This window comes from Astyanax mexicanus, chromosome 5 (assembly GCF_023375975.1).
Source record: "Astyanax mexicanus isolate ESR-SI-001 chromosome 5, AstMex3_surface, whole genome shotgun sequence".
Taxonomy (NCBI): Eukaryota; Metazoa; Chordata; class Actinopteri; order Characiformes; family Acestrorhamphidae; genus Astyanax; species Astyanax mexicanus.
This window is the reverse complement of record NC_064412.1, coordinates 6,378,870-6,395,454: the sequence shown is the minus strand read 5'-3', so window position 1 is coordinate 6,395,454 and position 16,585 is coordinate 6,378,870. Positions and strand designations below refer to the sequence as shown.

Sequence of the window (16,585 nt, the reverse complement as noted above, 5' to 3'; positions counted from 1 at the left end):
AGAATCGTCTCTTTTTAGTGAGCCGAGCTAAGAGAACCGGCTCTCTAAAAAGAACCGGAGTTTCCATCACTATACTATAGAGTTGTGAGGTATACAATATATCTAACAGAAATGTATTTGGTATTATAGCTGCTATATTTAGATATATATCAATTTCTTTTCTGGACTTATAACTGCTTATTTGCGTGTAGAAGCCCTAATTTTCCCTATTTTATATAAATAATATCTAACTAATGAACTAGACAGCGGAACCGGCGAGGTCACACACAGGTAGTAACGACTCCTACAGAGCACCTGTCATAATAAAAGTCCTTGCACCTACCCAGATATTAAATGTTTTATTTTTTAAATAATTTAAAAAGCATATTTGAGGATTATTACAATTATCTGATATTGTTTATTCGAGTAATTATTCGTGATGTCTTGTGTTTAAATAACAGGATGAAGGAAACGTTTGGTAAATGTTTATGTGAACTTTTATGGTGTTTTCCAAGCACAGTGTGACCTGATCACGCGGCTACAGTCACATGAGTTAGTTCTGTATTTATTGATGGATTTTACTTCCCGCTGCTCTTGCCAGCTGTGAAGGTAAGGGCGAGGAGTTTAATCTCTGTTTTTCTTGTGATTTAGCGCATTTTAAGGAAGGCGTTTAGCCAAGTAAATGGTTTTTGGCTTTTTAAAGCGACTATCTGCCTTTTCTAAACAGCTATTTAGTGTTAGTTACCATAGTTGTGGGTTTTCTGGCGGTTCTGGTTAAATCAGTACAGTGAAATGTTGTTTATTCTGTGTTTTAAAGCTGTTTTAAACCTGTTGATTTGTTGCAGATGTACTAGTGCATCTCAAACAATTAGAATATCATCGAAAAGTTACTTTATTTCAGTAGTTCAGTTCATAATGCGAAACTCATATACTATTAAGATGTTTTACACTCAGAGTGATCTATTTTAAGTGTTTATTTCTTTTACTATAGATCCAAACCAAAAATCAATGTCTCAGAGAAAATTAGAACATGAACTATATAAGTGGTAACGTTACTTTTGGCAGTGTGGGCAGTGTGCCAAGTCCTTCTGGATAAATGAAATCCTCATCTCCATAAAAGTTGTCAGCAGAGCAAACTGACTTTAGACTTGATAATAAAACACAGTGGATCAACACCAGCAGATGACCTGTCTCTCCAAACCATCACTGATTGGTGGAAACTTCACACTAGACCTCAAGCAGTTTGGACTGTGTGTCTCTCCACTCTTCCTCCAGACTCTGCTCCCTTGATTTACAAATGAAATGTAAAATTTACTGATGATCAGTGATGGTTTGGAGAGACATGTCATCTGCTGGTGTTGATCCACTGTGTTTTATTATCAAGTCTAAAGTCAGTGCAGTTTTATTTTCCCACAAAATCTTACAGCACTTCATGCTTCCCTCTGATGACAACTTTTATGGAAATGCGGATTTCATTTTCCAGCAGGATTTGGCACACTGCCAAAATTACAAATTGGTCTTACATACTATTCTAATTTTCTGAATATTTAAATCTAATAGGTCTCTAATGGCTACTCAGTATAGTAAAATGTTGTTTAAAGAGTGTTTTAAATCTGTTGTCTTTTTTTCTGCAGATGTATTTGGGGGTGCTGTTCTCGCTGTTAGGAGCGGTAGGAGTTTTCGGGGCTCCAGAAAAGGATGAAATCAAGTTTCTCCCTGGACTTTCGAAACAGCCCAGCTTCAAGCAGTACTCTGGCTACTTCAATGTAGCTGGGAATAAGCACCTCCATTACTGGTGGGTTTATTTAAATTTTATTTTTTAACCCTTTTTTCCCACTGGGACTTTTATTTGGCAAATATTTTAATATCATATTTGCATCTAGGCGTGGTGCACTGTCCTTTCAAACTATAATTTATATTAAAATTATTTTGTATTTATTTATATTTTATTATTTTTTTTGTTCACATCTGTGGCATCTTTATTTCATTTACTTACAAAACAGTGTTTTATTGTAAGCTTTTTTTTTTTTTTAAGAATATTATGTTTTACAGGGTTAGTTCAAAACCACACTGTGGAAACCCTATCTAGGTAGACAAATAATAAAATTTCAATTAAATATTGCTAATTTGTTCCTTCGGGGTAAAATCCATCCACTCAACTTTAATAATTAATTACCTTAGTTAAGAAAAAAAAACTGTTCCACCAGCTCAGTAAATAATTTCCATACATTAACAAATAACTTATTTATTTAGTTTAACTAAAGCACCCCTTCTAAAGTTATTTGATTGACTGATACCACATTTATTGTTTTGGCTGTACCTTTTTAAAGCTGATGGGGCAAAAACAACAATCTTAAACAACATTTTTATTTAACATGGAACCATTATTATAATATATATAATTATTACATAAATCAGTTATTATTGAAATTCTGACTTAACACATTGAATCAACATTCATTTAAAGGTTTTGAATGATTGGGCTAAATTCTTCTACTCGCAATGTTGTTTTAATGCACTGATGATGGAAAAATGTATATTAATTCAATGTCCTTAGCTATTTTCCTATTATTTATATTCATGCTTCTAGGTTATAAATGTAATGCATTGCAAACATACCCAAGTAACTACAAACCTAACTTAACATAATGTTTAAAAAGAATACGTAATAAATAAAATTATGACTATTTTAATGAACATTGCTATGATTTAGTTAGCATTATGAACTCTCATTCCCTTTGTTTTCTGTTCTGTTACCTTAATATGAGGTGAGGATACTGTTAACCTTTGTATTTATCACCGAGTTTGTACGGTCATGAAAAACCTGAAGAAGTCATAGAATTTGAAAATAGCAATTTCCAGGCCTGAATAAGTTTTGGAAAATCAAAACACCCAAAAAGTCTAGGAAAAGTAATGGAAATTTGGTCTACAAATTTATCTAGGAGAAAAGCTATTTTAAGCTAACAAATCAGAGTTAATTCAGTAATTTAGCTCTACACAATTGAGCTCTCGAAGTCTGTGCTAACATTTTATGATTACTTTTAGAGCTGCTGTAATTAATATTGATTTATAGGTTTGGTTCATTTTTGGTTTTATTGTCTATGTCTGCACTGATGTTTTAGAGTTGTATAGTCATGAAAATTTGCCTTAAAGGCATGAAATGTATTGTTTAAAATGTGTATGAACCCTGTTATCAGTTGTACAGTCTGGACATGTTTTTTATTAAGGTTGTAAACACGCTGCTGTAATTATCTTTAGGTTTGTGGAGTCGCAGAAAAACCCAGCCAGCAGCCCAGTGGTTCTGTGGCTGAATGGGGGTCCGGGATGCAGCTCTTTGGATGGATTTCTTACAGAACACGGTCCTTTCCTGGTGAGACTCAGTCAAGAGCCTTCTGACTGTTTTCACAGCCCTGCTTTCTGTTCCTGTGTGTTTTTTTTATATTAGGGTGTAATGACTCAGCGAAACTGACTTTCACTTCTCAGAAGAGCTTAAGAGACTTGCTTGTTTGCAGAGAAGTTGTTTAATTGGTTTTAGATTAAGGCAAAGAATTATAACCATTTATTAAACGTTAAACATTTGGATTAATGTAAGCCTTTAAAGAAAGGGTTTTATTAAATCAGATTGACCAAATGTTTTTTTTTTTTGTTTTTGTTTTTTTGCACAAATGCTAATCTTAAATGTATTCCCACATCAGTGTTTTTATAGATGTACCTATAGCCCTAAAATAATATCACAATATTTCAGGGTATCTTTTTACGTTAAAAAAATTCTTGATGATATGACAAAACATTGACACTTTTTTTTTTTTATGAATGTCAAACAAAGCAAAAAACAAGCAAAATAAATATTAAAGTTGTTTTTAATTAATTCATTTCTTTATCAAAAGTTTCAAGAGCGTATCAAGACATTAATTTGTATAACAAAATAGTGTAATAAAATAAACAAGTATAACAATAATATAACAATTAAGTACTGTTAAAAATAAAAATCTACCACAAAACTAAAGTGTAGCATATTTAATGCAGGTAAACTGCATAAAAAACAATTAAAACTAAAAAGCAAAATATATATTTATAATTCTTAACTTTTTGGTAATATTTTTGCCTCTGATATGATATGGAATTTTTTTTTTTTTTTTTAAATAAACAGATCCAAGATGATGGCACTACTCTAGAGTACAATCCCTATTCATGGAACATGGTATGTAATTTAATCCACTTTTACAGTTTATTCCCATTTTACTACACTGCCAATCTAATATGGGTTGTTTATAATGTGGTTTCCTCTTCCCTGTTGTTAAGTGCTAATCTCCTAATTTCCTTCACAGCATAAAATTAAATTAAATTGCATTTATTTTTTCAGATTGCCAATATGTTATACCTGGAGTCACCAGCAGGTGTCGGGTTTTCCTACTCTGATGACAAGAAGTACACGACCAATGATACAGAGGTGAGCACACACCTGGATTTTTTTATTATTATTATTATTATTTTGTATGTATTTTTTTTTTTATTCATTTTTTCTCACATAAAGGTGTCCATGAACAACTACCTGGCCCTGAAGGAATTCTTCCGACTCTTTCCTGAGTACAGTAAGAATGAAGTTTATCTGACTGGCGAGAGCTACGCAGGAATTTACATCCCTACTCTGGCTGAGAGAGTTATGGAAGACAGTAGCATCAACCTGCAGGTACCTGTTTATTAGAGTTTTAAGTTTAGTGGATCTCAGATGATAAACAATGTTTTGTAGGGGTGTAACAATACACATAAATTTAATAGGTTCACTCCACCAATTAGTTTGGATCTCTTTGCTTGCTAGGAGTTTTAATTTGTAAGAAGGGGGAGGTACCAAAACCCTCAAATACAAAAGCCTAGTTTATATTCACTGATTTTCCACAGCTGGTTCCCTTATTTTAGAGATCTTTTTGCAAACTGTCAACTGCGCAGCTTGATTTAGGGCATGTCAGTGTGTACGCAATGGAGCTCTCAGGATCTGACTCTGATTTTATTATTAAAAAATTGTGTGTCTGATTAATTTTAAGTGTACTATAATGTATAAGTTTTTTTTTTTAGTTGTAGTTTTTTTTTGTTTTTGTATTTTCCATGTCTGCACTGATGTTTCAAAAATAATATGGTCATGGAAAAAAAAATCATGGAAATTTATTGGTTAAAAAGTGTGTGAACCCTGTTAAGGCGTGGGAACGAGGTAAATAAGTTGTAGCCAAAGCATAATGAAGCTTGCTTTTCTATAAATTAATGCTCATGAAGAAACTGAATATTACATCAAAGCTTCTTTAATCCAAGAATTATCTTTAGTAAGAAAATGGAGAGTGAATTGGCTTCTTTTTATTTTAACATCTGAATGAATTATGGTGATGTTTTGGAGTCTATTGCAGTAAAATGTGTTTTGTTTTTTTTGTTTTTTTTTTTTTAAAACATTTCACCTTAGAAGCTTCGTACTTTGCTATCGTGACAACGAGAAAAGTATGCCTTGCAAAAGGCGTATACTAATTCTCTAATTAAATAAAGGGTGTGTTTTGGGTGTGTCACTTGCCATCCCAAAGAGCACTTTAACTTTTTTCTTTGCCAAGATAGCAATACACCAAAAATGTACTCGTTTCGAGACAACCACACCCATCAGTCTAGATCAGGGGTGTCCAACTTTTTTTTGTTGGAGGCCAGAAGGAGAAATATATTTGAAGTCACGGGCCACAGACTCTGTAATTAAACAAATAATGAAATATACCACTTTAAATAATACTTTTTTCCTGATTATTTCATTTACACACCAATTTTCTTGATTTACTATCTTTATCTTTGACAGTGTTGTGTAAACTAAGAATTTTCAAATTGAGGTTTAATTTCATGATGTCTCTTAATATTAAACTCCTTAATTACGGCAACTTTTAGACTCTTTTCCCGTTTTGCTGCGCTAGAAATGCGCACCCTCTCCGCTTTTAGACTCTTTGGCTCGTTTTTCTGCGCTAGAAATGCGCACTCTCTCCGCTTTTACACTCTTCGGCCCGTTTTTCTGTGCTAGAAATGCGCACTCTCTCTGCTTTTAGACTCTTTGGTCCGTTTTTCTGCGCTAGAAATGAGCACTCTCTCTGCTTTTAGACTTTTTGGCTCGTTTTTCTGCGCTAGAAATGCGCACTCTCTCCGCTTTTACACTCTTCGGCCCGTTTTTCTGCGCTAGAAATGAGCACTCTCTTTGCTTTTAGACTCTCTGGCCCGTTTTTCTGCGCTAGAAATGCACATCCTCTCCGCTTTTAGACTCTTCGCCCCATTTTTCTGCGCTAGAAATGCGCACTCTCTCTGCTTTTAGACTCTTTGGTCCGTTTCCCTGCGCTAGAAATGCGCACCCTCTCCGCGTTTAGACTCTCTGGCCCGTTTTTCTGAGCTAGAAATGCGCAATCTTTCCGCTTTTAGACTCTTTGCCCCGTTTTTCTGCGCTAGAAATGCGCACCCTCTCCGCTTTTAGACTCTTTGCCCCGTTTCTGACACCTAGCGTTCAAACCTTGATTCTCACATTATAAAAACCTGCTTAACAGCGGGCCAACTTTCATTCTATTTCTAAAATACCTCGCGGGCCGCTCCAAAAAAGGAAACTGGCCGCAAATTGCCCGCGGGCCGTAGTTTGGACACCCATGGTGTAGATAATGGGCACTTATTGTGTAATGGCATAGCGCCCTCTTGAGGTACCTGTACAGCATTTAGTGTGTTTTTACTAAGCAGCAAAATCTCTCAAATCTTCAGCTCTCCAGGTCTCAAACACTGTATGTAAAAACATTGTACAGATTGTTGAAGTGGTGTGTATATGTGTGTGTTCTACATGTATTTATATGTTTTTATGTGTATGATTTAGGGTATAGCTGTTGGAAATGGCTTGTCCAGCTATGAGTTGAACGACAACTCTCTGGTCTATTTTGCCTATTACCACGGACTGTTCGGATCCAGGTGTTTTTCCCATTTCTTCTGCACTTTTATAACTATAGTACCTAAAGCTCAAACAAGTCTAAAGTGCAAAATTTAAGTTGTTTTGCAACACAGTTTTTAACCCAGTTTCTACAGATTAGATCTAAAAGGGAAATTTAACAGCTTTTCCTGTTAAAGTGTGGTCTCATGTTATGTGCCTGGATCACCACAAATCACATGCTAAACCGTAAGACTGGTCACAGCATCTAAATAAAAAGTTGTTCTAGCACTACACACTGAAAAAGATTTTTTATAGCTCTCAAATTGTCTTTGGCTGTCGAGAAATGCACCTAAACTAGGTGTAATGGATGTTTGAGCTTGGTGGACTTTTTTAAACATGTGTAAAATGTCTGATTCAGCTTTCTGAATGAGGGCAGTAATGTGTGTTGCTTATCTTTTGCAGTTTATGGTCATCTCTGCAGAAGTACTGCTGTAAAGATGGAAACTGTAACTTCTATAACAGTCCTGACCCAGACTGCTCAGCCAGCGTAAGTGTTTCTCGGCCTCTTATCTCTTCCACATCTCTGCATGCATTTATTGTTTGATAGCACTTATTATATTGTCTGTTTTATTACAGGTATCACAGGTCCAGAATATTGTTTACAGTTCTGGACTGAACATTTATAACCTGTACGCTCCTTGTGCTGGGGGGGTTGGAACAAGGTGAGAAAGTTGTTGTTTTACAGACCTGACACGTTTAATAGTATACAATTTAGTTATGAGGATTTTAGTGTGTGCATAGACCTTTTTTGAACCCACACTCCTTGAAATAATAAGAGATTTATCAGTGCCACTGAAAAAAACATGTTTGGTTCCCTAAAGAACTATTTTATGATGATATTTGAAGCATTACATTACATTGAATTACATTACATTACATTTGGCAGACGCTTTTGTCCAAAGCGACTTACAATAGTGAAGTACATACTTTATTAGAAGTTAAAGGTAAAAAACAATTTAAAGATAGGGCCTACAAGTGAGTGAAGCAGGGGAAGAAGGAAATGAGGTTAAAACGACCGTTTTAAATTTTAACCTCCATGCTGTGTTAATTTCAGGTTAACTAGTTAGCAGGTTTGTGTCACCAGTCAAAAATTGTCAACCTGTTACATGTTTACAGATTATTTTGACTTTATACGCTCCATAATTTATAGATTCTTTGATTTTACATTTTATATACTCAGGTAAAACATTATGCTTTTTGTCACTTTGCTACTTTGAATAAGAGTTTAACAAATATTTGTCAGGACTTTTTTTTTTTTTATAGCAGCACAAGATAACTCTTTGCTTTTTGCTTGTAGTGTTGAAAATGGACGACTTGTGATCCGCGACATGGGCAACAACTTCATTAACCACAAGTGGTCTTCATTATGGAACCAGGTAGCATTTAAATTAATTTACATAGTGCATTTGTTTGTTCATTTATTCATTTCAATAGTTTATTCAATAGTTAATTTAATTCATTTAAATACCTTGTTTGTTTGTATTATTTGTTCATTCATTTGTATAGTTTGTTCAATTATTTAAACAGTTTGTTCCTTTGTGTAGTTTGCTAATTAGTTAATTCATTCTTTTGCATAGTTCGTTCATATAGTTAATTCGCTAGTTCATTTGTTTGAACAGTTTGATCATTGCTTCTTTTCTTTTGTATTAATGATTCATTTGTGTATGCTTGTGCGTTTGCTCGTACGTTCATACATTTACAAGGCTGGTTTTGTTTGTTTATTTGTTTTTGTTTGAATACTTGGTTTGTTCATTTGAGTAGTTTGTTCCTTTGTATAGTTTGTTCATTCATTTATTCGTTTATTCGTTTGTTCATTTAAATAGTTTACTAGTTTAATAGTTTGTATATTGTTCATTCCTTCATTCTTTCGTATAGTTCATTCATTTATATAGTTTATTCGTTTGTATAGTTTGTTTGTTCAATCATTCTTTGGAATAGTTTGTTCCTTTTCGTTTGTTCATTCATTCTTTTATATAGTTTGTGCATTCGTTCATTCATTTAAGTAGTTTGTATTGATTTGTTCATTCGTTCTTATAGTTAATTTGTTCATTTGAATAGTTTGTTGGTTTCTATCAGAGACTGTAAAAAAAGATGGACGCCTTGTCTCCGTTCCCATTCATTCAATGAAAATGAAGCCAAAATCTTCCGCCATGTTGGCGATCCTGACACCTGAGTCTGCGCAGTAGAGACCAGAGGAGGGAGAAAGACTGTGGAGAGACAGCCTACTCATTTAAATAACCCCACCCCTGAGGGCTGCCTCGAGGTCACAGGCTGCAGAGCGGGGCGGAGCGGAGCTGACGGTCTGTTATTGGTCCCGCCCATAACCAGCCCTTTTACCATAACCACACCTTTTTTGAATAGAGCTTAATAACGTTTATAAAAATGAATTCTGTGGGCATATAAAAATTTGACAATATAAGCAGAGGTTACACTAACTGTTGCATTTAAATAATGGAGGTAGAATTACAGTATATTAGAAAAAAACGTGATTGAAAGTTGTCTGTTTTGCCATTGAAACCTATGGGGATGGGTGAGGTTACACAGCTTTCTGAAACCAAACAGCAGGGGGCGCCCGACCTGTGGTGGCTTCACTTTCGAGAGACGATGCTCTGTCCAGCTATACACAGTCTATGGTTTCTATAGTTTGTGTTTTCAATCATTCATTTGTTCGTTCATTTGAATAGTTTTTTGGATTGTATAGTTTGTTTATTTCTTCATTCTTTTGTATAGTTCATTAATTTTTGTTCGTTTGAATAATTTGTTTGTATATCTGTTCATTCGTTTGTGGGGTTTATTTATTTGTTTGTTCATTCATTTGAATTGTTTGTTTGTATCGTTTGTTCATTGGTATAGGGTGTTATTTATCCATTCGTTTATTCAGTTTCCTTGAGTAACAGGAATAAGAGAGTTTGTAAGATATCTGATGATTGATGAGGGGTTTTGTTTTTTTCAGAAACTGCTCGGTCTCTCTATGTTTAAATCGATTAAGCTGGACCCTCCCTGTACCAACTCCACCGCGTCTGCTCTGTACCTGAATGACCCTTACGTCAAGTCTGCTATTCACATCTCTCCCGATGCTCTGGAGTGGGTGATCTGCAGGTCAGTAAATGTGAAAAATGTTTCACGTTTTGGAGCTTAAAAGAATAACTCAGACAATGCAGGTTAGTGAGGTTTTTCTTTATCAAGTGAAAGTGTGTTCAAATTGGGCCATTGTTAATGTTGAGATCTGAATATAGGTTCTATAATAATGTATATAAATTTGTAAATTCATCCACGTAAATTTTGAGTAATTGAACAGTTTACATTATTAATGTATTTTTATATATACAGGGCTGGTTCTGCAGATGAACAGCATGGGGAAATTTGGAAGAATTTCCATTGGTCATTTCATGATAGAATTGGACACAATAGTTGACGTTTGACAGTATTTATTAATGCTGCTTTACTGGTGTGTTAGCAAACAAACCTGTAATAACTATAGTTATATTAGTGTTAGACACTCTGAATATTGTTAAAATACTCAGAAAAAAGGTATTGACCTTACCTTTTGTCTTCAGTGGGGAGGTGAATCTGAACTATAATCGTATCTACATGGATGTGAAGAAGCAGTACCTGAAGCTGCTGGGAGCAATGGTGAGTCTTGGTTTAAGCTACAGTTGGTGAGTTGTTAGTCTTAATGTAATCTTAATGCATCACTTCTCAGTTTATTGTGAAATTATACAGGATCTGTCAAAAGTTTGGAAATGCACGGCAAAAAACTAAATCTTAGCAACTGAAGTTATTTAATTTCAAGGCAATAAATCTTTTTTTTTTTTCCTGAATATTTGTCTTACCAAGCATTGTGTAAGTGTAAGATTGTTTAACTTATTCAGTCTTACTTAGAATTTTCACCTTATTTTCAGTAATTTGAACTCAAAATCAGCACAAAAAGCCACATGTCAAGTTATTCTGATTCTTGTGTACAAAATTAAGCTATAAAATGTGGGATTTTTGCTTGATTTAAAGTCTTACCTCACTCATTTTGAGACTTTGCGATTGAGCTTATTTCAAAAAATCTTACTAACAAAAATGAGCTCACCCCTTTGGCAGATGTTTTTGTCTGTTTTTGATGTATTTGTCTTAATTTGCATATTTTGTCTATTTTTTGCCAATGGATTTTAAGCAGTTGTTTGTTAGTTTTATTTATTAATTTGTATATTTGTTCATTCTTGTAGTTTATTCGCTAGTTTAGTTTTTTTTTTTTATTTATGTGCATAGTTCATTAGTTTGTACACTTTGTTCATTTCTTCATTCTTTAGTATTTTTTGTTTGTTTTGTTATTGTTGGTTTGATCATTCTTTTAAATAGGTTGTTGGTTTGTATAGTTTTTGTTCTTTTTTTTTATATTGTTCATTCTTTTATATAGTTAGTTTATTCTCAATTAACATATATTTCGTCTAGTTTTTGCCAATGGATGTTTTTGCAGTGCACCTTTTCTCATTCAGGGTGTTTTCTTTTTTGTTGTAGCACCAACTCATTCCAAATCACCTCCCCAGTTCATCAGGTTTAGGTCAGGGGATTAATGTGGAGGAATAACACTTTTTTTACTGTTTACTATGTAATTCCATGTGTCCCTTAACTGTTTTTGCGGGTCTTTAATATTAATCTACAATGCAGGAAATAAATTAAAAAATAAATAAGTAACACTGAATGAGAAGTGGTTTATCCAAAGAGCACAAAATCAACTTCAAATTCAAATGTACTGAAATGTAGCTTTAACATTCCCCCCTGTTTTGTCAGAAATACCGTATTCTGGTGTATAACGGAGATGTGGACATGGCTTGCAACTTCCTTGGGGATGAGTGGTTTGTGGAGTCTCTGCAGCAGAAGGTGAGTTTTTGGCACACGACCATTTTTATTTCATGATTGTGTTTCCTTATTTTCTTCACTGTGATTTCAGAGATTTTGTTTTGCTTTGGTTGCATTCTAATTGGCTCTCTGTTTGCCAGCTGGCTGTCTAAAGGAACAATATGTACTAAATGACAGAAAGCATGTAAAATGACTAGCTCAGTCCAGGTCCAGAACAGTGGGCAGACAGCTGTCTGTCCGCCTCTTCTCCAGATGTTCAGATTTGTTGCCAAGTTTAGGACAATAAACCTACACGAAAGACCATGTGATGAGTTTTTTGTAGTGGCAGCAGATGTTTCATTTAAAGCTAAATTGAGTCGATATAGAGTAAAACTTTTAATATAGTTTTGTTTTATGTATAAGTGAGATTTCTATGTGTATGTAGGTGTTGGAGCCATTTATGTTGTCTTTAAAATTTGTTTATTTTGACCACTTTAAAATTTGGGGCACCAGAAGGTTTATATAGGTGACTGTAGAGCAGGTAGAATCGGGTATAATGATATTTTGACTGTATGTTGAACGCTATTTGAGTGTGTTTATGGGAACATTTAAAGATTTTAAAGGCTAGTAGTGCTGCTGGAGTATATGTACTATATAAAATAATATAATACTTATGGAATATATGTACTTATAATAAATGTATTGGTATATCTTAAATTTCTAAGGAATGGATTTTGTGATAATTCCCACTAATCATAATGCATCAAAACCCGATACTGCCAGCCCTCTTTCTCATTATGTATTGGCTAAGGTTACTTTCATTTGTATAGAAAATATTTAGGCTTCAAAGTATCACTGATAAATAAATTTGTAAGTTGTACAACCTTCTGTTTAAAACAAATCAACAGAATAAACCCACTGTACTATAATCGCAGTGAACCCTGGGATTTATTCTCTGGCGTGACCCGAACCGTGAATTTTGTGCACTTTTACACTACAATCAAATAACCTGTGAACAGGTTGGACACCTGAAAAACACTTGTGAAACCTTAAAGGAGAACTCCAGTGTAAAATGGACTTTGGGTGTAGTAAAACATGATAAAAACTACCGTACTTACTTTAGTTAACTAGCCCACCCCTGTCATTATCAGTAAAGTGAAGGTGGCGCCCGGAGCTGAAAGCTATCATAATGGGATGTAGACAGTGGTTTTTAGTAAGCTTCTTGTGCACTTTTAAAGCTCTTAATACCTCAATTTAAACGTCAGGAATCTCTGGATTCTTCCAAAGAGCTGTGGAGCTACTCTGAACCTGTATAACGATGTATAAAGCAATTTTTATCAGGGCAAAATATGCCCCAAAGCGGCAATTGTACAGAGTGCTGGGCAAAAAGCACAAAATTACTGTATCTGAGAAAGCTGTAGAAGAGCAGAGGTGGGCTATAATTTTTTTTTTTTTAAATCATGTTTTACTACACCCAAAGAAAATTTTACACCAGAGTTCTCCTTTAAACTGGAATTTACAATCCACCACTCAGCCCAACAACGTTTTATTTATTTATTCATTTATTTATTTATTTTGGCTTCTTCACAAAAAGCAGCACAATCAACAACTGAAGCAAGTTCATGCACCTCCATGTTGGCATCTAAAACTCCTAAATAACACAAGTCAACTGCATGGTGGTGTAGTGTATAATGCCTGGTCATGTAAAATCAGCCAAAAACAAAGTAGTGTAGTGTAATATGACCAGTCTCTTTATAATCTTCTCCCACTTTAAAAGTCGGGTAGTGTATCCAAGGCTTTATAAGACCACAGATCAGGTGACCAAGTACTGTATTTGTATCTGCTGCAGGTTGAAGTGCAGCGCAGGACATGGCTCTACTTCAATGGCCAGAATCAGCAGGTGGGCGGCTTTGTCAAGGAGTTCACCAACCTGGCTTTCCTCACAGTCAAGGTACGAGTAATCTGAAGCTCTTTACCATGTGCAGAACACTCATTACTGTTTTTCTAATCAAAAGCATTTTTCAGTGAACTAAATCAAATATCTCATAATTTATACAAATTCTGAATTATTATTTGTCTCCCTCAGGAATCATATCCACCACCCTTAATAATTAATAAAGGGGAGAATAGGCAAGTTATGTCATAAATATTTGGGGGTGTATATATAGATTTATCAGTATGATGATGTAATCATATGGATTGTTTGTAACAAGACATAGCAACAGATTTATTTCTTCTGAGGTTGAGTTTATATAATGCAAACAATAGAATTTTAATGCTATTTTATATTTCTGTGATTTAAAGTGCGGTGAAATATGGTATGATCGTGCTGGGCGCTATGACCAAAAATGTATATCATGGTATTTGTCAAGATTCTTACTTTCATCATTTTTGCATGATTGGGCTTTTATATAGGTTTGTGACTTACTCTACTGTTAGGAATGCATATAATATAAAACACAAAGGTTTTAAATTAAGCCTAAATTTATTCTAATTAGTATTAGGTTTACTTTGTACCGCAAACTTACACAATATATGAAGAAATCAAATAGATATTTCTCAAAAGCTCTGTTGCACAAGTAAGACAAAAACTTAATGTCAATTTATAATATTTTATTATTGAAGCCGTTCGAGGCATTACAGTATTAAAATCAGCCGCAGTTCCATTCTTTCTCCAGTTAACAAATATATTCAGTTTATTGTGCATTAAAATGATCTTTCAAGCTACAGTATAAATATATTTAAAAAGGCTGTACTTACTGATCTTGAAGTTTATTTTTACCTTTTAGTGAGTTTTATCCCTTGTGCTGAATAAATGATTCTGTACCAGGAGAACAGATTTTGAGCTTGTCTGAGGGGCGAGAGGAACTTTTCTCCACGCTGTGGATCGATTGCATACTTCCATTCATCTCTTTACTCATTTTACTCGGATAAAAACACTCCTACAGTGAGGAACAGCAGAAGGAGCTCCTCAGATAAAGTGCTATTCTCATGTTTCTCCAGGCAGGATAGAGTGTTTGAGTCCACAGAGCTAAGCTTCCATTACATCAGTGTATTAGCTCGTAATGCTAACTGGCTGGCGTTAGCTAGTTAGCTGTATCTGCATCTTTGGCGGTGTTGTTGTACACAGCACTTTGCAGCGCCTCTAGCGTTATGGCGAAATGTGAAAATGCAGTTTTAATTTCCCTTCCGGTATAACAGGTAAACCACTATATTGCCAAGCACTACGGTATGACTGTATGGTTTCCTGCCCCTTCAGTGAAGTTAAAGTTCAGAAACTTTACTCAAGAGTCATAATAGCACCAATATTTTTGAATATCGTGAACAATATTTTACCCTGAAATATAGTGCCAAATACTCCACCCATAATTATCACATGAGGCCATTACTTGTTTGCTGTTTTTAGGAAAAGAAAAATGTACACTGTTGTCATTTCCCATTATATGTGTACTAGAGACTAGATTATATCTGTTCAGTATCATTTATTTGACTTTAATCCTGGATATATGAAGATATTTGGGGTGCATTATTATTAGTACTATGAAATTCTGGATCATTGACTTCTGTTACAAATCTGATTAAATTCTTGTATTTTTTTAAATCTCTGTTAGGGGTTCAGTGTTTTGTCATATCACCAAGAGTATCGTTATCGCAAAAATACTATGAAATATCGAAATATAATTATATAAATATATATATATAATATATATATATATATATATATATACATATATATATACATATATATGTATATATATATATATATATATATATATATATATATATATATATTATATACACACATTTCAGAGAACTCTGACAGTAAAAGTGTATTGTATTGTATTATGTTCTGCAGGGTTCTGGTCACATGGTCCCCACTGATAAGCCCATAGCAGCCTACACCATGTTCAGCCGCTTCATCACCAAGCAGCCCTACTAACGCTGGTCCAGGGAGCTTCACACTGCTGCGCCGAGTCTGAGTTTGCACTGAGTCACTGTGAAACGCACTTGAGTTTGGCTGAGTGGCACATTTTCACATTTACATCTGTTCAGAATAATCAAATGCTTGTTAAATGTTCTGCTTTCACTGTCTGTTGGCCCATAGCGCTTTAGACCAGTCTGGATCTTGTTTGTTGACCAACACTTAAGAGATTTTGTTAATATTGAAGTGAAATAATTATGGATAGTGATCACGTTCACAATCTGAACACCAGAGGCTCACAGCAAAGTGATCTTGGGTTTAAGTGGAGGGTTTGTTTTGGATGGCTGCTAAAGTAGTTCTGAGTTAGATTTTTTTATGTTTAATCATTAAAGATAGTTCAGCTACAGGTTTGTCTATTAGCTTTAAATGGTACTTTGTCTTTATTTTTGTTTTAAGTTCAAAAGGGATTATTTTCACGAATGACTCCTCTCACAGAATGAGAACTGTTGACCAAAATGAGTGTGATCAAGATGTAATGTTTTCTTTGGATTGGATTAGCATGGATTGTGTTGAATTGCTCAGGGTTGTTTTTAAATGCTGTTGAATTATTTGTCTGAAAGTGCAAAGTGGAGGAATCTGTGTGCCTTTGCAATCTTTTTTTATATTAAAATTGTTCTCCGATGTGTTTCTTTGTGACCTTCTTTTTTGACCTGACCTTTTTAGGATTGTCTTCATACAGCTCTGGAAAAAAAAATAAGAGACCACTTCAGTTTCTGAATCAGTTTCTCTAATTTTGCTATTTATAGGTATATATTTAAGTAAAATCAGTATTGCTTTTATTCTATAAACTACGGACAACATTTCTCCCAAATTCCAAATAA

At 34.4% G+C, this 16,585-nt stretch overlaps 2 protein-coding genes across 3 annotated transcripts in view; one reads left to right on the top strand and one right to left on the bottom strand.

Moving 5' to 3' along the window:
• The window catches only part of pltp (phospholipid transfer protein), a 188,243-nt gene that overhangs the window by 150,046 nt on the left and 21,612 nt on the right, over positions 1–16,585 (bottom strand). The window lies entirely within an intron of this gene.
• ctsa (cathepsin A) lies at positions 514–16,385 on the top strand. The gene is made up of 15 exons (XM_049479490.1): positions 514–588; positions 1,614–1,774; positions 3,238–3,349; positions 4,130–4,180; positions 4,343–4,429; positions 4,514–4,669; positions 6,845–6,936; positions 7,358–7,442; positions 7,532–7,617; positions 8,253–8,331; positions 9,909–10,054; positions 10,513–10,588; positions 11,735–11,824; positions 13,632–13,733; positions 15,639–16,385. Exons 2-15 carry the CDS (start codon positions 1,614–1,616, stop codon positions 15,720–15,722), a joined length of 1,407 nt encoding a protein of 468 aa, XP_049335447.1. The 5' UTR covers positions 514–588; the 3' UTR covers positions 15,723–16,385.

Bases quoted from the DNA above. Each gene is read 5' to 3' on its own strand.
- ctsa (XM_049479490.1), top strand. From the start codon at position 1,614: ATGTATTTGGGGGTGCTGTTCTCGCTGTTAGGAGCGGTAGGAGTTTTC. The intron at 1,775-3,237 runs GTGGGTTTATTT...AATTATCTTTAG, and splicing joins AATAAGCACCTCCATTACTG to GTTTGTGGAGTCGCAGAAAA. The intron at 10,589-11,734 runs GTGAGTCTTGGT...CTGTTTTGTCAG, and splicing joins TGAAGCTGCTGGGAGCAATG to AAATACCGTATTCTGGTGTA.